The sequence below is a fragment of the Peromyscus maniculatus genome, chromosome 8 (genome assembly GCF_049852395.1).
Source record: "Peromyscus maniculatus bairdii isolate BWxNUB_F1_BW_parent chromosome 8, HU_Pman_BW_mat_3.1, whole genome shotgun sequence".
NCBI lineage: Eukaryota > Metazoa > Chordata > Mammalia > Rodentia > Cricetidae > Peromyscus > Peromyscus maniculatus.
Window position 1 is genome coordinate 1,571,451 of NC_134859.1, and position 23,025 is coordinate 1,594,475.

At 43.4% G+C, this 23,025-nt stretch overlaps 1 protein-coding gene across 3 annotated transcripts in view; it reads left to right on the forward strand.

The window, feature by feature from the left end:
- Parn (poly(A)-specific ribonuclease) overlaps positions 1 to 23,025 on the forward strand; it is a 167,485-nt gene that overhangs the window by 51,836 nt on the left and 92,624 nt on the right. For all 3 annotated transcript variants that reach the window (XM_042283507.2, XM_042283508.2, XM_042283509.2), the window contains exons 19-21: positions 5,320 to 5,375; positions 6,346 to 6,432; positions 10,818 to 10,892. In XM_042283507.2, the coding sequence (XP_042139441.1) occupies positions 5,320 to 5,375; positions 6,346 to 6,432; positions 10,818 to 10,892 (218 nt within the window). The remainder of the gene's footprint in view (positions 1 to 5,319; positions 5,376 to 6,345; positions 6,433 to 10,817; positions 10,893 to 23,025) is intronic.

The window sequence follows — 23,025 nt, forward strand, 5'->3', positions numbered from 1 at the left end:
GGGTTTATACTTCCCCTTTAGTTGCTGGTAGTTTAGAAGTAAGTGGTAGGGCTTCTAAGTCTATTCCCTATCCATACCTGACTGTAAGGCAGCCCTGATGTGTATGGGCCCAGTGCCAGCAGATGCAGTTTCTGTGAATTCATGATCATCGTCATCCTGTGTCCTGTTTAGGAGTTGAGTTCTGTGGCCCTTTACCCTATCCTCTGGTTCTTTGTATATTCTTTTCTATTCCCTCTTCCAAAATGTTCCCTGAGCCTTAAGGTTTTGTACAAATGTCTTGTTTAGAGATGACTATTCAAATGTCCTTCATTCCTAATCTCTGTATTTACCTGTTTGCTACAAAGAAATTTAAGTATGAGAGTGTAAAGAATGGGATCACCTCCAGGTGGAGAGATGCCTTTGTCTAAGCCATTGAAGTTTAATCCAGTAGGACAAGCCAGAGACCTAGCCAGGGATCACTCCCAGGAAGGCAGGTTCATCTCAAGATAATGTACTTTTCCTTTCTAGAATTTCTGCCCCTTAATACACTCCTCATGAGCTGCCATGATCTTTGGCTGGGTCTGCCAGCCCTTCCTTAGAAAGGCATAACTGTTTCCTTTTCTTCTTTTTTCTTTCAGATACTGGCCAGAGCCCAAGTATGCTTTTAAACTCAAACTAATGCTTTGGGCCTCCTTGCTCCTTCTAAAGCTCTCTTCCCTGTTGTGCGACTGCCTGCTGCCAGGTGGCTGACCTCCATGCGTCCCTATCTCAGACACATGGCTTTTGTTCTTTCTCTTCTCCATTTCTCCCCCTCCTTCCCTGGCAGCTGCAAGATTTACAGCTTGCCTGCTCTGGGGGTTTTCTTTTTAAACTGTAATGACTTGTCCTTAAGATTCTTGTGTCTTTGCCTCTTTGCTTCTGAGCTTCCCTTTGTGTCCTTTCTTAAGTTCTTTTATTAATAAGATGAAGAACCCCAAGAGGGGACCCTGATTTCCCTTGTATTGTGATGGTTCCATTGGACCTTCCCAAGATTTTTGGTGATAATTCTTTCCTACCTTTTAATTCTTTAATTATAGTGGACCCTAGACAGTGTCAAGAGTAGCCTTTGTCTATGGGTATAAATATAAGTATTTAAAAGGCAGTTTGATGCTTTCTAGTTTAGCTAAGCAGCAATAGTAGGTTACTCTTAGAGCTCAGGACCTCCTGAGTCAGAGGTTTCTGCTCAGGTTTGTTGTATTAGGCTCAACTCTCTTCTTGGGAAGTAGGCCCCGCAGCCAATCAGAGAATGTGCTGCTGCATCCGTAACAGCGCCACCACTGCTGCCCTGCTGGGCACATCTTACCTGGTTAGTTGATGTTGTAGTTCACGCGTGGGTGGGGTTCAGACTGTTGATATGGCCAGGGCAGCGGTGGTGGTGCACGCCTTTAATCCAGCACTCAGGAGGCAGAGGCATGCGGATCTCTGTGAGTTTGAGGCCAGTCTGGTCTACATAGTGAGTTCTAGGACAGCCAGGGCTACACAGAGAAACCCTGTCTCAAAAAGCAAGCCCAGGGCCACTTTGAGATCTTTGGCAGCAGTTAACTCTGCAGCTCACACATGATTGAGCCTGTGTGGTAATGAGTATTCAGAGACAGGTAATGCCTGGGGGGTGTTCACCAACCTAAGACGGAATGCCTGTGTGGCCTGGGCAGGCGTCTCCATGATGGGTAAGGTGACCTGCTGATGTCCCACACAACCTAAGTCAGAAGCTCATTTTTTAGTAAAAGGGGGACCTGCAGGGCCCTGGCCCCTGTTTTGGGTAACTGTTGCCTTGCTTGCTGACCTTGACCTTGATATCCTCCCTATGCTAATTCCCTGCCTGGTTCCACCCTCCTAAATGCTTAAGGGAGGTTCCTTGTCTGTGTATCTTGCATAATGGGTGTTAACAGCTTAGATGCAAGATTATAAAACATCCATAGCGAATTTCTGCCCTCTGGGGTTCTCCAATTGTGCTGTAAGCCTGTATTTAAGACCTCTTCCCTCCTTCAATAAACAGCATTCGGCATTAAAAAAAAAAAAAGCAAAACCGAACAAAAGACTGTTGATAACCTTTACTCTCCCAATAGCCAGTTAACTTTGATTATTGCTTTGTTTATAGCACAGCAATGACCATTTTACTGATTCAACTTTTTTTTTTTTTTTTCTTGAGACAGAGTCTCAGGGTCTGAGGATTTTACTTTGTACCCCTGGCTGGCCTTGAACTTACTTTTATCTACCTGCCTTTGCCTCATGAGTGTTGAGATTATATATGTGGGCCACGATACCCAACTCAACTTCTAATTTTGAAATTTAGATTAAAATTTTAAATTACCATATGTATGATCCTTGTCTTTAAATTTTTTTATTTTATGGTATTAGAGATTGAACTCAGGACTTCACATATATTAGGCAAGTGATCTACAATTAATCTCTACTATCCTGCCATTCATTAACTTCTATATCTTGATCTTAGCAAAAGGATAATAAATGATAATTAAAAACTTCTTTTTAAGGTTTATTTTATGTACATGAAAGTATGAATATATGTCTATACATCACAGGCATGCCTGGTGCCCTTAGAAGGCCTTTAATCCTCTGGAACTATAGTTATAGTTCCATGCCTGAAGAAGGCCTTTAATCCTCTGGAACTATAGTTATAGATAGTTGTGAACTGTTGTTTGGGTTCTGGGTACTGAACCTGTGTCCTCTGGAGGAGCAACAAGCACTCCATCCATCTCTCCAGCTCTGTTATATATTTTTCTGAAGCCTCCTTTTTTTTCCCTACAGAATTTTTAAAGTTTTATTATATGGTTATTGTTGTTTTGTCTACATTTCTATATATGTACCGTGTGTGCATGGTACTCGGGGTTCAAAAGAGGACATCGGATCCCCTTGAACTAGAGTTTCCAACAGTTGTTAGCTGCTATGTGGCTGCTAGGAACCAAATCCAGGTCCTCTGCATGAGCAGCCAGTGCTCTTAATCTCTGAGCCACTCTCCAGGCCCAATTTGTAATTTTCAAACATTTATTATTATTATTATTATTATTATTATTATTATTATTATTATTTAGATGTGTTGCTTTTTTTTTTTCCCCCCCGAGACAGGGTTTCTCTGTGTAGCTTTGCGCCTTTCCTGGATCTCACTTTGTAGACGAGGCTGGCCTCGAACTCACAAAGATCCGCCTGCCTCTGCCTCCCGAGTGCTGAGATTAAAGGCGTGCGCCACCACCGCCCGGCCTCAAACATTTATTATTATTGTACATGTGTCCATGCTGTAAATGTGAGTGTTTTTTACCATAGCATGTTTGTTAAGATTATCTTTGGGGTATCATTTCTCTCCTTCTGCCTTTACATGATTTTGGAGAATCAGACTCAGGCCGCCAGGCTGGTATGGCAAACACCTTTACCTGTGGAGCCATTTTGTTGGTCTGAAGTGATTATTTTTGTTTTATTTTTAATTTTATTTTGAGATTTGGGGAGACTACCTAATTCTACTAAAAAGAGAATTGGAAGTTATTCAGAGTATAAAATTGCTGTGGGTGACGGAGATAACGACAGCTGCCCAGTCAGTCGGATCTGCTGTGATGTGTGCTTGTGTTCTGTCACCGCCTAACACTGTGAGGAACATCGATTCGTTTGGGGGACAGTTTATATCAGCAGAGAGTAGATCTATACTATATTTGTGAGCTAAAAAGAAATTTGATTTCTTAGCTGTAGGACCTGGTTTATTATATTGGAGGCCAAACAAGTTCTCCAGCCACCAACTACTGTGAGCTCATTTTTTGACAGTGCAGGACAGAGCTGTTCTGCTGATGGTTCATCTGTGAGCTAATCATACCCTGTTTGCTTTTGACGCCTGGTAATATGTGCCTTAATTGCAGGTCACTGAAGCCAAACTAATTGCTTGTTGGGCACTTAGATTGTCTTTTTAATTTGCTGCATAATAGCTCTTCTAACGGAAACACACAACACATTGTTATCCAAGTAGTAGAACTCATTAGTATCATCCTAGACACAACAGAAAGCCTGATTTTGTTCATGATTTAACTCCTGAAAGAAAATGGAAAGACATTGCAGACAGATGTAATTAATGAATACTGTTTTTTAAGTGTGCCTTTGTATCCATTTCAGAAACTAGACATAAAATGCTTGCTATGCTTGATATTTGTGTGATAGTCGTGTGTGTGGGGTCTATGCACATGTGTGTATGAGAGACGGGCTGTGTGGCCAGGTGGATGAGTGTACCTGTGTACATGTGGAGGCCAGAGGACAATATTGGGTATCTCTCTTGCTGGCAACCAGCGAGCCCCAGTGACCCCTCTTTCCCTTAGTGCTGGTGTTATAGGTGTGTGCAGCCATACCTGGCGTTGTCCATGGATGCTGGGGATTTGAATTCAGGTTCTCAGGCTTGCACAGCAAATATTCTTACCCATTGAGCCATCTCCCTAGCCCCATGGTAACTTTCTTTATCAAGGATTATTTTGTTTTGTGCTTCAGATATATTTTACATGACAATAATAATGTGAACATTTGAAGACAGTCACTTACTTTAGTCTTTGGGATTTACCCTATACCCAGTGACTTTGTATTTCATTAAAAAAATAAAAATAAAAATAAATGAATGTCATCCTCCCCTCACAAATATGACTGTATAGGAACCTTTTCATATGTTGGTAAGGAGTTAGTATTTGTTTTCTCATTGTTTCTTTGGACTAACTAGTAGGACAGTGCTCCACACAGGGTTTCCTTTCAACTTTTCATTAAAAATTTCATTAATCTAGTTGGTATTTTTTGAGAAACTACTGAGTACCTGGAATTGTAGGTATTTGAAATACCACAATTTGTATTTTTATCTTTATGATAAATATTTAGCTCAAGAGGAAAAAAAAAATCTCTGAAGTGAATTTTAAGAATCCTATTTTTTTTTTGAAATAGAATAAGTGCATTTGTTATTTCTCTATTGCTGTGAGATAATAACACCATAACCTAGGCAGCTTATAGAAGAAAGCACTTAATTGGGCTAATGGTTTCAGAGTGTTGGAGTCTATGATGGCGGAACAAAGGAGGCGTAGTGGCGGGAATGTGCACTTAGGGAGCAGAGAGAGCACACGGGTCATGGCATAAGTTTTTCTTCCTACAAGACCACAGCTGTTACTCCTCAAACATTTCCACCAGCAGAGGACTATGTAATTAAACAGGAGCCCATGGAGGCCATTCTTATCCAAACCACACAGTGACAAGTAGCTTCTGCTAACATTTGAATAGATTTTTTTAAATAAATTAGTTTGTTACCTGCCTGCTTGTTTGTTTCTCTCTTGGTAGGTTATTTCTTATGCGGGTCATGGACATTCCCTATCTGAACTTGGAAGGGCCAGACTGTGAGTATACTTTGATTTCCCCATTGCATCTTTGTTGTCAGAGTGCAGTCTGAAACGGTTACCTGGAAAAAAGGGCTGACAAAAGAGCTTTTTTACTTAAACATGGGCAGTGGTTTGTGGTTGGTCGGGACTGCATACTTAAAAGTTCAGGGGACCCTTGGGCCTTCATTACATTTTCCAGGCTATATAAATATGTCTCATAGCCTGGAAAAAAATATATGTTCATAGTTTCATCCTCCACAAAGTAGAATCATTTCCAATACATATTTAAAATATGCTGTCTATATCAGTAATTTGTTAAATTTTCTGTTTTCTAGTTACTTATGCATATATTTAAATTTAGCAAGTTAATTTTTTAAATGAAATTGTTGTGGGTTACCTGACATGTAAGAACAGCCTGCTAATTCCTGGGTGTGGAAATGTACCTCTGGAATCCCAGCACTTGGGAGCAGAGGCAGGATTACTGTGTCTTTGTGTCGGCTCTGTCTACATAGTGGTAAGACTTCTACTGATCCTCTTAGGAGTTGTTTGGTAACCATGAAACATCTGTGTTAATTCTTCAAGGTAGTATGGGCTAGTTTAATTAAAGAATCCATACTTGCCATTGTGGTGGTGCATGCTTAGAATCCTTGCATTCTGTGGGCTGAGGCAATCAGAAAATCACTGACTTGCCTGGTCCCTTGCTAGAAGCCAGCTTGGCTATTGTTCCTCAGGAGCTATTCGCCTTGTTCTTTGAGACCCAGTGTCCACCTGGAGCTCACTGATTAGGATAGACTATTGGCCAGAGAGTCCTGTTTACCCCTCCCCAGTACTGGCACTTGGAGCATAGTCCTCCATGTCTACCTTTTTATGGGGTCTGGAGGCCAGGCACAGGCCTCATGCCTGTGTGGCAAGTGTCTCGGTGACTGAGCTGGTCCCTCGCCAGTGCTCGGATCATGTCTTAACTGTCGTCCTTCTGCCACTTTTGTAGTGCAGCCTAAACGTGATCATGTTCTCCACGTGACATTCCCCAAAGAGTGGAAAACCAGCGACCTTTACCAGCTCTTCAGCGCCTTTGGTGAGTAGAGAACGGTGTGACAGCTGTTTGAAGGTTTGCCTTTGTCCTGTAGTAGAGATGGTCAGAGGAGGGGTGAAAGGGATTCTAAGTCCAGGCACGGCCTTGTTCTGTTCTAATGGGATCTGAGGTGCGACGTGTAACCCTGGCTGACACTTAGATGGGCCATCACCGTGACTGCCTCACTGCTGATGAGGAAAACAAACCTAAATCAGGGTAAATAATTTTTAAGATTAAATTCAGAGAGACTGTTTAATACTGACAAGCAGTCTCTACATGAGATTAATACTGATAGCAACAAACACAGATGTCTGAGCAGACCAAGACTCCAGATGTGTGTAAGGTAGGCAGTTTCTCTCATTCTTTTTTTATATTAAAAATCAAATATTTATGTATGTATCATTGAAGGGCTGAAGGTGGCACTCAGTGGTAGAGGTCCCTGGATTCCATCCCTAGCATTGCCATAAAGAAAGTGAACAAAATGGGGTGGGGATTTAGCTTAGTGGCAGATCGCACCTAGCAAGCGCAAGGCCCTGGCTTCGGTCCTCAGCTCCGAGAAAAAAAAAAAAAAAAAAAAAAAAAAGAAAGTGAACAAAACCTCAGATAACATTTACTACTAAGTGATAAGTAATAAAGACTTTGAAAAATTGAAAATATTAAGATCCAGATTAAATCTTTGATAACCTAATTCTTAGGTCACAGATCATGTGGTTAGACCTCTCAGGGTTTGTGAATGTACAGGTTTGTTATTTTAACAAGTGAAGTATTGAAGCTGTATATTCTCTTTGGTGGAATAAAGTGAAAGCGGAAAACTGGTCAGTAGTAGGATGCCTAGTAATACTTGTATATCCTCAAAAGATGTAACTGTGCAGACATTTAAGGGAATATTCACAGGCTGATGAGACGGCTCGGTGCTTGCTGTGCAAGCCTGGTGATGTGAGTGCAATACCTGGAACCCATGTTAAAGTGGAAGGAGAGACATGACTCCACTCCACGCGTTGTCTCTGACCTCCACATGTGTGCTGTAGCTTCTGTAATAGACACAATAGCAATTGTCTTGGTTAGTATTTCTATTGCTACAATGAAACACCATGACCCGAAAGCATGTTGGGGAGGACAGGTTTGATTTGGCTTATACTTCCACATCACTGTCCATCACTAAAGGAAGTCAGGACAGGAACTCAATCAGGGCAGGAACCTGGAGGCAGGAGCTGATGCAGAGGGCATGGAGGAGTGCTGCTTACTGGCTCAACCCCCATGACTTGCTCAGCCTGCTTTCTTCTAGGACCCAGAACCACCAGCACAGGGATGGCCGTACACACAATAGGCTGGTTGCTCCCTCATCAATCACTAATTAAGAAAATGCCCTACAGGGTTGTGTATAACCCTGTCTTCTGGAGGCATTTTTCTTAATTGAGGTCCCTTCCCTCAGATGACTTTAGCTTATGTTGGCATAAAACCATCCGGCACAGTAATGAATAAAACAATATATGCAGAGGTATAAACATTAAAAAAAAATTTAAACTGTATTTTTTTTTTCGAGACAGGGTTTCTCTGTGTAGTTTTGGTGTCTGTCCTGGATCTCGCTCTGTAGACCAGTCTATTGCCTGCCTCTGCCTCCCGAGTGCTGGGATTAAAGGTGTGCGCCACCACTGCCCAGTCTCAAACTGTATTTTAGTACTTAGATTAAAAAGAGGATATGGAATAGGATCTTGCATAATTAACACTATTTTAATTATGAAATTAAGATGAGAAAGCAGATGGAAGTGATGGAAGATGCATTCAGTATTCACCACTGAGTATTTTATTATTATATATTTAAAAAATCTGTATGGTTTTTTTGTCTGCATTTCTGTATTAGCACCATGTATATGCAGTGCCCTGGAGGTCAGAAGAGAGCATCGGATCCCCTGATACTGCAGTTACAGACAGTTGTGAGCCTCCATGTGGGTACTGGGAATTGAACCCAGGTCCTTTGAAAGAGCAGTCAATGCCCTTAATGGCAGAGCCATCTCTCCAACCATGCCATGGAGTATTTTACATATGGTTTTTTGTTTTGTTTTAAATATTATTTGTGTACATTGGTGCTTTGCCTCCATGTATATCTGTATGAGGGTGTTGGGTACCCTGGAACTGGAATTACAGACAGTTGTAAGCTGCCATGTGGATGCTGGGAATTAAACCTGGGTCCTCTGGAAGAGCAGTCAGTGCTCTTAACCACTGAGCCATCTCTCCAGCCCGGTCTTTTTGTTTTATAAGCTTTGCTGTCTTTTCAAAATGAGCATATCCGGGTTTTTATTATTAATACCACTTATAATTCATGCTGCACATTACCTCTTAAGTTAAAAACAACCCAGAACGAACACCTTATGTGAAAGCAGGCATGTGTCTAGAAAGTTCCTTTGCTGAGGGTCTCTGCCCATTTTTAAAGTCTGGTGCTCTGTTCCCAAGGACAGTGATTCGAATTGCAGGTTCTCCTCTTCAGACTCCGGGGCTCTGGGTTCCTTTCTGCCCTCATATACTGTTTGCTTCAGTGTAGTACTTTTTCCTACTGTTTCTCCCTATCATCCTGTCTTGGTTTTTCTCTCTCCAAATTCTCAATTTTTAAATTACAGGTGTGCGTGCATGTGTGCATGCATGCAGCGATGGATCACATGTGGAAGTCAGAGGACAGCTTGTAGGAGTCAGTTCACTCCTCTCACCATGTGGATCTTGGAAATGGTCAAGCTTGGCTGCAATCTCCTTTATCCACTGAGCTGTCTCAGCAGCTTTCCCTGTCTGCATCCTTCTTTTCCTTGTCCTCCACACTCATTTCCTGGCCTGATTTCAACACTGAATTTCCCTTCTGTCGGTAGTGTTTATTTATCACATTCCCTTCAACTTCAACATTCATCTTCAGTCTGAGTCTTTGGAGCAGCCTACTTTTGGTTGCTGTTGGAAGCTCACCACAGCCTGGTGTGTTAGGAAAAAGGGTCTATTTTGGCTCAGAGCTCTTTCTAGTAGTTTGGAGTCACAGCCTTCTTGCTGTCAGGGTCCCCAGGCCGTACAGAGCATCTTGGAATGAGAGAGGAGCACAGGTCCTTGTGTGTGCATCTGACAAGCACCCCCTCTTCTTGTACAGCCACCAGTGCTCCCATGAGGGCACCACCCTGGATGAGCTAACTTATCCTGCCACCCCAAGGCCCCACCGCTGAGTATTATGAGTCAATTATGCTTCTCCCTTTATGTTTCCAATGTCTGAATACCTGATAATGGAGATTAAGTGTTAACATGGGGCAGGGACAAAAGATCCAAACACTAGCAGTCTGTAAAATGAAGTAGTTATAACAGTTTGATTGTATAAGTTCTCTGAGTTTTGTTAGTGACCTTCAAAGATAAACAACTTCTGATCCTGGCATAAGATTGGACAGAATTGTGGCATGCCCTTGTAGCTAAGCTTCTTTCTTTTTAAGTTTTAAAATTTATTATCACTGTTTGTGTGTGTGTGTGTGTGTGTGTGTGTGTGTGTGTGTGTGAAGTCCAGAGCTTGATGTCAGATATCTTCCTCAATTAAATCTCTACTATTTTTCTAAGATTTAAAAATATTATATTTATTTTGTGTGGACAAACATATGCCATAGCATGTATATGAAGGCCAGAGGACAACTTATAAGAGTTGGTTCTCTTCTACCATGTGGGTTCCGGAGAGCCAACTCAGGTCTTGGCAGCAAGTGCATTTACCCACTAAGTCATCTCACTGGCCCTCAACCTTAGTGTTTTGATGCTTGGTCTATCACTGAACCCAAACCTCACCAATTTTGCTAGGCTTGCTGGCCCAAGAGTTCCAGGGATTTGCCCATCTCCACCTCTCCAGCTCTGGGCATATAGGCCCACTCAATTGTGCTTACCGTTTTACATGGCTGCTAGAATCAAACACACACACACACACACACACACACACACACACACACACACACACACACACACACACACACACGAGGTACATGCTCCTCATATACCAGTGGAGGAGGTTGAGTGTCCTGCTGTGGCACAGGATCTCTCACTGAACCTGAAACTGTCCTAGGCTGGCCAATGGGCTTCTGAGATCCTGCTGTTTCCTGCCCCCAGTGCTGAAGTTACAGGCCTGGCTTTTTTTATGTGGGTGCTAGGGGTTTGAAGTTAGAACTTCATGCTAGCACAGCAAGTGCTCTTAGGCTAAGCCATCTCAGAAGTAAGTAGTGGACTAAAATTTTCAGTAAGCTGACCAGTGCTGAGGTTTCCAGTCTTACAGCAATACTTCATCTGTCTGGACTCTACTGGAATATGCTGGACGGAGTCTATTGTGTGATTCTCTAAATGCTCAGATGCTCACTTTGTTTTTAATTCTGTTTTTAATTCATTATTAACAGGTAACATTCAGATATCCTGGATTGATGACACGTCAGCCTTCGTTTCTCTCAGCCAGCCCGAACAAGTACAAATTGGTTAGTGTCTTAGACATCTGTTTTGTGTGTGAATGAGGTGGGGGTTCGCCTTCAGTTTGAAAGATGTGGTTTCAAGCAGCTGGTTCACTGGCATTGCTGCTCAGTTAATTTTTGAGTTTGTCAGTAAAATAAAGGAAAAAATTGGTAAGTATATCATACAGAGAAGTGTATTTGATTCAGTATTCTAAAGATACTTAAACTGTGGCTCAAGATCTCATGTTGTATCTTGTGACTGAATGTGGGGTTTGAAAATTTGACACTAGAGCAAGGTTTCTGAGCATGCAAGGACCAAACAATGTCAAATCAAATGCTAGTGCACTGGAGAGAGTGCTTGTCCATGTTGTCCATGGCTTCACTCCAGCCGTGCTGAGCACACAGCATGTGTGTTTGATGCTGCACACGCCCTCCTGCCATGCACCACCCTCGTCAACTGCCTGAAGCACCTCAAATTCCAGATTAGCGTAGGTTCCAGCTGCAATGTTTTCATGTACTTACAGTATTCTGCTGTGCAGAAGCATTGTGGTTTAATTGTGGCAATCAAAGAGGTCACATTTTCCCTACTGTTGTTCCTTAGCACCCATCAAATTAATTAATACAACTTTGGGTTGTATTGTGGTAGATAAGCACATTCATCTCATTAGAACATAAATTACTTTTGTCTTAACAAATAACAAAATTATATGTATACCAAAATGAGTTATGTTGTTGCTGCATTTTTTTGTTGTTGTTTTATTTTGTTTTTTAAAATACAGAGTCTCAGTATGTAGACCAGGCTGGCCTTGGACTCAGAGATCTGCCTGCCTCTGCTTCTCAAGTGCTGGGATTAAAGATGTGTGCCACCACATCTGGCTACTAAAGAATTGTTTTAATTTAATTTTTAAAGACTTATTATCAGTAAATGTTTGATTAGTCTATCTATTTAAAATTTTTATTATTTTATTTTATTTGTATGGGTGTTTTGCTGGCGTGTATTTCTGTTCACCACATGTGTGCCTAGTGTCTGTGGAGGCCAGAAGAGGACATTGGATCCCATGGAACTGGAGTTGGATCCCATGAAGCAGTAGCTTTTTGTGTTGTTTTGTTTTGAGATAGGGTTCTCTAGGTAGCCCTGGCTGTCCCTGTGTGAGCCACCATGTGGGTACTGAGAATGGAACCTGGAAAAGCAGCAATGCTCACCATTCAGCCGTCTCTGCAGCTCATCTGTTTTATATACTCATGTGTAGTTTCTCAGGCAGACGGGATTGCACTGTGAGGCGTTTAAGAACCCTGTGTTAGATGAAGCACGTGGTCTGTTTCCTCACATGCCTCCATTCTATTTCTTTCCTGATGTGCTTTTTCTGAAATAAGTTGCAGATATACATTGAGAATTTGCAAATTGAGGTGAGGGCAGTACCTCTGAAGCCCTCATTGGCCTGTTCATCTTGTACTTACTTTTCCTATTTGTCTGTGATTAGCTGTGGTTTTTCCATGCCATTAAGCTTTTTTTTTTGTTTGTTTGTTTTTTTTGTTTTGTTTTGTGTTGTTTTGTTTTTTGAGACAGAGTTTCTCTGTGAAACAGTCCTGCAGTCCTGATTGTCCTGGAACTCACTGTGTAGACCAGGCTGGCCTTGCACTCACAGAGATCTGCCTGCCTCTGACTCATGAGTGCTGGGATTAAAGTGTGTGCCACCACCGCCTGGCTATCAATTTTTTTTTTTTTTTTTTACAAGCGAAGTGAATGATACTTCATTTACTTTTAAATAGGATTCTGAAAAGATGGATCACCACATCTTTTATTGATCCTTAAAAAATCTACTACCTTTTTTCTTTAGCATTTGATTATTCAATTTTTTTCTTTTCTTTCTTTTTATGTATATGAGTGTTTTGCCTGTTTGTGTGTCTGTGCACCACATATGGGCCTAGTGCCTTTGGAGGCTAGAAGAGGGCATCAGGTTCCCTGAGACTGGAGTTTCAGGTATTAGTGAGCCACCATGTATGTGTTGAGAGTTGAGCCTGGGTCCTCTGCAAGAGCAGCTTGTTCTTTTAACCATGGAACCATCATATCTTCAGCTTCTAAACATACTGTCTTAAGGTAAAAAGTTTTTTTAATTGTAAGGGTTTAAAGATAATCCCTAAAGACCCCAGATTCAAATAGTATGCAAATACAGTGTTTATTCTGCAGAAATAGTGAGCATGCAGAAGTCGATCATCCATACAAAATGGCAATGTCGAACCAGGACAAAGGCATGTAGCCCCTTTTATAGTGAACTGGGGGAATTCTAAGTATGTTGAGCTAATCTCTGTTCTAATTGGGCAGTCAAGGAGCAGTTACATGGGGCACATGTAGATTGGTTGGGGCTGGTAACCATTTCATCCATTGTGACCTTTTTAGTCATATACGGTCAGTAACAACCATATTCTGTGACTTTGGGTCTCTCAGCCTTATAAGACCAGGTTTGGAACTGTTTAGCTGATTGGCTAAACTTGACTGAGGGACTTCCTGGAGTCAGGCTTATGTAATTTTCTACAATAGAGTTGTTCTGTGTCTAAGATAGAATCACGTTCTGGTCCCTTCATTTCCTCCTCCTTGAGTAGATAGTTACTCAAGTCTTTGAGTTAGCTGCATATCACATTTGTCCATGTGGGAGATGTGAGGGGGATGTACTGGGACTTGAGAACCATGAGTTGTATGGTAGAAATTCTATCTTTAACAAACCATACCAGAGCATTGATTATACAGGGACCACAAATTAATGCAAGCAAGAAGAGAATTAGGGGTCCCATTAGGAATGAGATGAGGGTGATGGTCATGGTGACCAAGAGAATAAGGATTGAACCAATTTTTGTCTTGAGTCTTTTGTTTTTCTCTTTTGTGTAATTTTTTCTACTGAGAGACAGAAATTCTTTTATGACTCCTAAGTGGTTAGCTTAAAAACATTGTTTTCCCAATGCTAGGCATAGTCGCCCTTGTGGGAACAAGAGATCTAATCCTCGCTGGCTTTGGAGGGTAACTTTGACCAAGGACATTAGGGAAGCTTCTAAGTGTGACATGAACTTTTCTTTCTTTCTTTCTTTCTTTCTTTCTTTCTTTCTTTCTTTCTTTCTTTCTTTCTTTCTTTCTTTCTTTCTTTCTTTCTTTCTTTCTTTCTTTCTTTCTTCTCCTCCTCCTCCTCCTCCTCCTCCTCCTCCTCCTTCTCCTCCTCCTCCTCCTTCTCCTCCTCCTCCTTCTCCTCCTCCTCCTCCTTCTTCTTTTTTTCTTTCCTGGAGCTGAGAACCAAACCCAGGGCCTTGTGCTTGCTAGGCAAGCACTCTACCACTGAGCTAAATCCCCAATCCTGACATGAACTTTTCTAACTGATCTATAGCCATACTTAAAGCTTTATAATTGCTGGGCAGTGGTAGTGTATGCCTTTAATCCCAGCACTCAGGAGGCAGAGGCAGGCAGATCTCCGTGAGTTCGAGGCCAGCCTGGTCTACAAAGCAAGTTCCAGGACAGGCTCCAAAGCTACACAAAGAAACCCTGTCTTGAAAAACCAAAAAAAAAAAAAAATAAAAATAAAAATAAAAAAAAGCTTTTTGCCGTCTTGGAGAATGAGGGCCGAAGTGCCCACCTCTGCCACACCAGTGATGCAGAGTCCTAACAAGGTTGGTACCTGGACCGCAGCAGTGGCAGCTCATTTAGTTTGAGTGACTGGGGGCAGGGACAGTTTACTGTTTCATTTTTTCATCTGAATAGTGAAGGATTTGGGGGGCAAGTTGGACTAGTACACAGAACCCATCAGTGCGGCTGAGAGCTTGGATGTGGATGCACGGGGCTAATCTTGTAGAGCATGCCCACCAGGTGTTGTTGTGGGGGTGGGGGTGTACAATGTAAGTTTCTTCGTTTGAGACCTCCTGGGTGATATTACATAAGTGGCTATGAGCTTATGGGACTGACCATGTTTCTTTTGCAACACAAAACCCATTTCTTTTAACTAGTCCAAGGGTTAACCTTCCATTACCTAGGTCTTGCCAGCAGCAAGCCTTGCTCTCAGCAGAAGTATAGTTTCCAGGAATGGCTATACCTTCATAGTAGGGTGGCTTTATATCTAAGCAGAGCTGACATTCAATGGTGAGCTTGGACCTAGAAACATTTAGTACCTGATATATGGCCCAGAGGAGGTCCCAAGGCCCCGTCCTAGGCTGTAGCTCCTCGTCTATAGTCATAGGCTGTGACCAAATTGTCTTGGGTCCCAGGGTCTGGGTGATCTTTGCAGTGGGCTCAAATTTCTGGGAGGGTACCTTAATGTGTGACAAGGCTGAGTTTGGGCCCAGTGGCACCCCATATATGAACTGTACCTGCTGGGTGATGAGTTGAATTGTGAATAATACCCCATAATCATATCCAGGTACATAAAGCCATAGTCTCCAGGTCTTTCCTGCTCCCCATTCCTTGGGGGGTGAGGTGGACTGTGATGGGGTTACAGTCAAAGAAGGACCATAGTTACCAGAGACTGTTTGCATAGAGTTTAGGCTGCAGTCCGTATCTCCGTCCTTGTGAGTTTAATCCAGGTCCCTTTTGACTGTGATAAGGTCATCTCTTATTGGTGGCGTTCAGGAGACAGTCTCAATTGACTCATAGCCCCAGTTTGCACAGAAATATGACCCTGGCCCTCCACACATAGTCCGTTGTGACCTAGATCTCCTTCCTCCAGAGCAGATGTAGAAGGTAGTTTCTCAATACACTGCGATGGGCTGGGTATTGGCATCTCCTTATATGGCCCATGGGGTCCAAGTCCCATCATCTAGTGTTCATGAGTCAAAGACCAGATCAGGAAACAAAGCACCTTGGCCAGAGTTAAGGTTACAGGAGTTACTAGAGTGAAGGTTTGTAGACCCCAAGCTTCAGTGGATCTTTCAGGTGTCATTGAACTTTCTATTTTCCTCATCTGGGGTTCATTGGGCAGTCTATCTCAACATTGGTGCAGCTTTTGGGTCATCTCTTGTCCTGCAGGCTTGATGTGGGAGTGATGTAGCCAGGTTCTTATTCTGTTGACTTTCACAGTGTGGGCATAGTCAGGATCACTGTGTGCAAACCTTTCCACCGAGACTCAATGGTCTTGTGATTATGTCTCTTAATCCAGACTTTATCATTTGGTTCAAAGCAATAGGGATTAGGATGGGGAGCCAATTCATAGAGGTGGCATATATCTGGGAAGATCTGCTTCTAGACCCTATGTAGGGCCTTCAGGGATTGCAGAAATGTTTGGTGGTTGAATTCTGCAAGAATCTCAGATTGGAAGTTAGGCAGAAGGGGAGGGGGCCTCCCATAACATATCTTGAAGGGAACGATGCCCTGGGTATAGGGGGTATTTCTTGCCTTATATAATGCATAGGGAAGGAGGGCCACCAAGTCACCACCAGTTTCTAGGGTTAATTTAGTCAAGGTCTCTTTTAAAGTCTGATTCATTCTATTTATCCTGAACTCTGGGGATGGTATGCACAATGGAGTTTCTAATCTGTCCCTACAGTTTTAACAAGTGACTGTGTTACCTGAGAGATGAAGGCAGGTCCATTGTCAGATCCTAATAGTGTAGGCAGTCCATATCTGGAAATTATCTCCAACAACTTCTTGGCTACTATGTTGGCCATTTCTTTCTTGGTGGGAAATGCTTTTTCCCAACCTGAAAATGTATCTACAAAGACTAGGAGATATTTATACCTGTACAGATCCAGTTTGGCTTCTGTATAGTATATTTCCCAGTTGGTACCTGGCTTTCGTCCATGTAGTCTGGTCCCTGGGGTCCTTTGTCCCAGAGTTAAGAGATTTACTGCCCTTACAAGTAGGACAGTGAGAAATCATTTCATCTAGTAGGGGTCCCAGGTAGATTTCTCAAATGTTCTTTAGGCTTCTTGTGTCCTAAGTGGGTATTCTGATATATTTGATGAATAAGTTGTTTGGCAAAATATGGTGCAACCATCTGATGTATGAAGCCACCCATCCTTTCAATAAAGTTCTTGACATTTTTTCCTGGTCCCTCCTACCTTCTGAGCTATAATGAGGGCCAGAGGAAGTTCTGGCAGGACCATGGCTAACAGGGCAGTAGTGTTTGTACCCAGGGCAGCCTCCTTAGCAGCCTTGTCAGCCAGTCCCTTGGCCCTGTCAGCTGACCCTTTTTAGTTCCCTGGAGCTGGACGTTTTCCTGTGTTCTGCCCGGTCCTGCAGCTGCTCAGACCCAAGTAAATACATAGAGGCTTATATCAATTCTGAATTGCATGGCCATGGCCTATGACTCAATTTTCTTGCTAGCTATCTCTTATAACTCAGCGTATTTCTGTTAATCTATATGTCACCACGTGTTCTGTGTCTTTACCTGTGTGCCATTACGTGCTGCTCCCTGGATGGTGGGATGGCGTCTCCTCTGCTTCTGCCTTTCTTTCCCTGTCTCTTTCCTGGATTTCCTGCCTGCCTCTAAGTCACCTTGCCATAGGCCAAACAGCTTTATTTATCAACCAATCAGAGCAACACATATTCACACCATACAGAAAGACATCCCATAGCAGTCCCCTGGGCAGTGGATGATGCCTACCTTAAGAGGTAGCCATATTGCTTTTAGTAAGGCTAGGATTTCATCTTTTAATGTTTTTATTTTATTTTATTTTATTTTTTTTCCTGTCATGAGTAACCCTCTTTCTGTAACTCTCTTTTCTGAGGCCCATTCTATGGTGTCAAGGGTTACCACTGCAGCACCCGCATTCCTGATTCTGTTCTGCAGGAAGCTGCTCCCATCTGTGAAATAAAACTACCTTAGCATCTGGCCACAGAATGTCTGTCATGTCTGGCCTCAAGGTCTGGACATTGCCCAGCATTACTGAGCAGTCATGGCTTATATCTAAGTCAGGATCAGGCATGCAACAGGGTGACTGGATTGAGGGCAGAGGAAGGACTGTATTGGATCCAGGGCATATCAGAAGCAGTGCCTGGTAATGGGCTAGCCAGGCATTGGATATCTATTGATCTGGTGGGTCTTTTGAGGGTTCCCTTGATGGCATGTGGTGTGGTAATGGTAAGGTCTTGCCCTGTGGTGATTTTGTCTGCATCCTTTACCAATGCTGTGGTGGCTGCCATGATGAGGAGGAAGGCCACTGGGTCCAGTTTCTTGGAGAAGTAGGCCACCAGCCTTTTCTAGGGGCCCGAGTCTGCGTTAATACACTTTTGTCAATGTCCTTGCTTTCATCCACATGTAGGTGAAAAGGTTTATGAATATTTGGTAGGGCCAAGGGTCTGGCCTTTAAGAGGGCCTCCTTTAACTTATGGAAGGCCCTATCCATTTCAGGAGTCCAGTCCAGTGAATTTTTCTGCCCCCCTTGTGGCCTCATAGAAGGGCTTAGCGATTTCTATGAATCCTAGTACCCAGAATCTACCAAATCCTGTCAACCCTAAGAACTCCTAAATCTGTCTTCTCATGTGGTCCGAATGTTAATAATTGTCTCTTTCTGAGCCCGAGATAACAGATGTTGGTCCCCTTGAGTATGTATCCAAGATATGTTATCTCTCTCTTGCAGAGTTCTGCTTTTCTCCTCCTCTTCCTACTTCTTTTTTTTCTTTTTAGAGATAGGGTTTCTCTGTAGCTTTGACGCCTTTCCTGGAACTCACTCTGTAGCCCAGGCTGGCCTCGAACTCACAGAGATCCACCTGCCTCTGCCTCCTAAGTGCTGGGATTAAAGGCATGCGCCACCACCGCCTGGCCTGGAGAGATGGCTCAGCCATTAAAGGCTAGGCTCACAACCAAAAATATAAGAGTTCTCCTTTCTTGGCGGGTATGTGGTACCCCATTTGGTTCAGTTCCTCGAGCAGGTTGGTGATCACCCACATGGCAAGTCTCCTCATCCGGAGCAGCTATAAGGAGGTCATCCACATATTGCAAGAGGTTTATTTGGGGGTGGGATCTCTGTACTCACCCAAGTACAGAGAGGGCTTCTTTGAAAATGGTGGGTGAATTCTTGAATCCTTGTGGTAGCCTAGTTCAGGTGAGTTGTACATTAAAGCCGTGGTCTGTATCATGAGTCAATGACAGGCTGAAGAAGGAATCTTTAGATCCAGTACAGTAAATGGCCTGTTAGGGTGGCAGGCTACTTAACAAAATATATGGGTTGGGTATGGTTGGGTCTATGTTCTCTACCTTTTTGTTAACTTCCTACCATTCCTGTACAGGCTGATAGTCATTAGAAGGGGCTTTCTCACTAGGAAGAGGGAGGAGTTCTAGGCCAACTGGCATCATTGATGTGGGATGGTATGCCAGCTCTTGCTTCCCGGGACATGGAGTATTGGCAGATCCTAGCTGGGCTGGCACCAGCTTTTAGTTTGACCAAGATTGGGGCCCAGTGTCCTGCCAGCCCTATCAGATTGTTTTCTTCCCAAACACCTGGGACCTCCCCCTGTAGTTGTTCCAGATAGGGGTCCTCATCAGCGGATGGGAGGGGCGGGACATATAACTATTCTTCATCCAAGGTCACCCTCAGCATATGTAGGGGCCTGTGTTTATCTAGGACTTGTAGTCCCTTGGGACTGAAATGAATTTGTGCTCCCATTTTAGTGAGAAGGACTTGGCCCAGAAGTGGATATGGGCATCCAGGAGGGACCATAAATAAATGGTTACCTGTCCTGTTCCTCAGTTCACCTTTCTTTGGGTAGTCCATGGGTCTTGGTCAGTCAGGTCTTTTTGCTAGATAAGGGTCCTATGGGCTAGAATAGAGTGTTGTGCCCTCGTGTCCACCAAACAGTCTTTAAGGTTACCCAGTGCTCGTGGAGGGGTGTGAGCCCCGGCCTTCTCAGTCACTGAGCTCCTCTAGCTCTACGACCTTTGGCTTCCTCTCCTTGTTTTTGCGGACATTCGTTTTTCCTGACATTCGTTTTTCCTGTGTCCCATCTCATTGCAGTAGGCACATTGGTGTTTCTGAAGGTAGGAATGTGGTCACGTTTCCTCTCAAGAAAGGACCTTTCTCCGTTCCCTTTTCCCGTATGCTATTTTTTTTAAGTTCCTTTGTATTTGGCCCTCCTTCTCTGTGGCCACCAGCAATACTTTGGCTAGTCCCTCAGTCTGTGTGTCTTCAGGAGTTTCCCTATTGTGACCTTTTCTGCTGTGGTCACTAGTTTAGCCAGTTGCTTACCTGCAAATCCATCTAGTCACTGAAGTTTCTTTCAGATGTCTGGCACCGCCTGGTTGATAAAAGCCATATTTACAGCCAATTGCTCCTCTTTTGCTTCTGGATCAAATGGAGTGTAGGCCTTATAAGCCTCCATCAGCCATTCCAGACAAGCTCCTGGAGTTTCATCCTTGTCCTGTATTGTCTGTCCGACCTCAGATAAATTTGTGGGCTATCTTGCTGCCTCATGGAGACCTCCCATCAGAATCTGGTAGTAGACCTTCAGTTGTTCCTTACCTGCAGGGTCATTGGGATTCCATTCCGGGTGTGTCAGGGGAAATGCATCATCATGTTGTCGGCTGGAATGGTAACAAGGTGGATGGTTTCTCAGAGAATTTGGGGTTTTGCATTTTCCAATTATATAAGTCGCTAGTAGCCAAGGGTATGTGGGACATGAACTGTTAACCTGCCTGACCTGGTGTCCTGGCTGCCCACAATGGCAGGGCCACTGTAGTGGGATCTGCCTTTCTCATGGTCAGTGTCCGGGTGTGAGGGGGACTTGCCAAGTTTCCGTCATCTTCCCTGGGTCCTGGGTTGCTGCCGCCATTGACGGACTGGAACAGGAGGGGCAGAGACATATGGAGGTGGATTTAGGTCCTCCAGGGCCAAGAGGAGCAGACCTGGAGGTTTTTGGTCTTTTGGGGGCTCCAATTCTTTGATGGGAATCGTAGGTGGCAACAGCAGGAAAAACTTCAACCAGGATGGAGGTCTCTCCATCATGCATTGCCATGCATTGATGTGCAGGATCTGGTCAGGATGTCTTGGAGTCTTGTAGACAATATCTGGCATTATAGATCCTGGGGAGATGGAAGGTTCCCCCGTTTCTGGCCATCCCACAATGAAAGTCATTCCCTCCTGCAAAAGGTGGTTAGTTTTTCTGGTCTGATTATCAGGCTCAGGTCTTCTGCTATATGATTGTACTCCTTGAAATGGGATTGGACTAGATCCAGAGGGGTAGAACTTGTCACCTGACTCATGGTGAAATGCAGAGACAAGACAAGGACAAACAGAGAACAGACACACAGAGACAAGACCAAGTTCCCTCGGAATCAGAAAAAGAAACCAAAATGGTGACAGCGGCCTATCCTGTAACCTGACTCTGCCAGATGGGTGTGACCCATCTGTAGTCACCCAAACCTGATGGCGGCCTGTCCTATAACCAGGCTCTGTCAGACAGGGGTCCAGAGTGTCCTTGGGAACCCCTGGCTAGGAGGAAGTTAGTGCATCCACCCAAACTCCAGCAGCCTCCAAATTTTGTCTGCACAACAGATCAGAGTGATATAAAGACAAGACAGAGACATACCCGAGTCACCTATTGGTAGAGAACAAAACATGCTCTCCTAAAATGCTCTCCTGCTGGGTTGGAGGGGCTCCAGAGATCCTGGATGAGCCCCTAAATGGAAGGGTCTGAGAATTGCTAAAGACCCCAGACTCAAATAGTATGCAAACACAAAGAGTGTTTATTCTGCAGAAATAGCCACATATAGAGGTCAATCATTCATACAAAGTGGTGATGTCGACTCAGGACAAAGGCATGCAGCCCCTTTTATAGTGAACTGGGGGAATTCTAAGTATGTTGAGCTAATCTCTGTTCTAATTAGGCAGTCAAAGAGCAGTTACATGGGGCACATGTAGATTGGTTGGGGCTGGTAACCATTTCATCCATTGTGACCTTTTTAGTCATATATGGTCAGTAACAACCATATTCTGTGACTTTGGGTCTCTCAGCCTTATAAGACCAGGTTTGGAACTGTTTAGCTGATTGGCTAAACTTGACTGAGGGACTTCCTGGACTCAGGCTTAGGTAATTTTCTACAATGGAGTTGTTCTGTATCTAAGATGGAGTCACATTCTGGTCCCTTCAGAATAAAATTTTGAGCATGTATTTTTAAGTTACATATGCAGTTGGATTTCAAGTACCTTGGTAATAATCATTTTAAAAGTGTGAAATTTTTTGAGTGATGTATCTGTTTGATTTTTACTTCAAATGCCAAATACTGGCATAATTTCATATTTGATGCTATAATGCTTTAAAAATTTTAACTTCTCCAAATATGCAAATTCAGGTCAAAATATTTTTATAATTCTCTTTTTAATTTTCCAATATCTCAGGAATACAGGATTTGTTGTAGAGGTAAAATCTTAGATTCTGGTGTCAGTACTATTCAACCATGTGCAGTGTGCGACACCAACATGCTATCTAACTAGCTAAGTTCTGTTTCTCTCTGTGCAGTAAGGATGATAGTATGGACCTGTTTGGGCTATTGTGAATGTTGTGTAGCTGATATCTACTAGCTTGGTGAGCTTGTATTCTGACTGCTTGATTCCAGTGAAATTTCAGTGGGAAGTGTTTTTCAGAAACACGTGACACCAAATACCATGTTGGATGCGGTCATAAAGGATGCTGCCTGTTGTATTGTTCAGTTTTTGCTTGGACGTTTGCTTCTACTGTCTATTCCTGTACTCTTCTGAGAGATGACTTGCAATGCAAAGGGTTCAGCTCACTGGAGCATGACGATGCCTTCAGTGGGGATCAGGTGCCTGACGAGAGGCTGCAGTGTTAGTGAGAGGAGAGCAAGGCGAGTTCTGACTGCAGTGTGGCTGCACCCGCTCTGCCCAGGGTGCTTTCTCCATCAGTGACTGGGAGCCTTGCAGTGGGAAGTAAGGAATGTCCAGGCTTTTAGTTGACTGACTTGGGGACTGATGGAAGGCCAGTCATTTGTCTCATGTATCCTTGGGTGAGATGCATAAACTCTGGGCTTCAGGTTTCCAGTATGTGACATGTTCATGATTACAGTCTGTTCACAGGTGGCTGTAACAATGCACAGAGGTCATGACATTAAGTTCCTAGCGAGTCCCGACAAATGGTCATGGATTGTTCAGATGTCTAACTCTGGCCCTTTCTGTCAGCAGTAGGGATGAGACTGTGTAAATGTGTTTTGAAGTCTGTAGAACACCAGTTAGTACT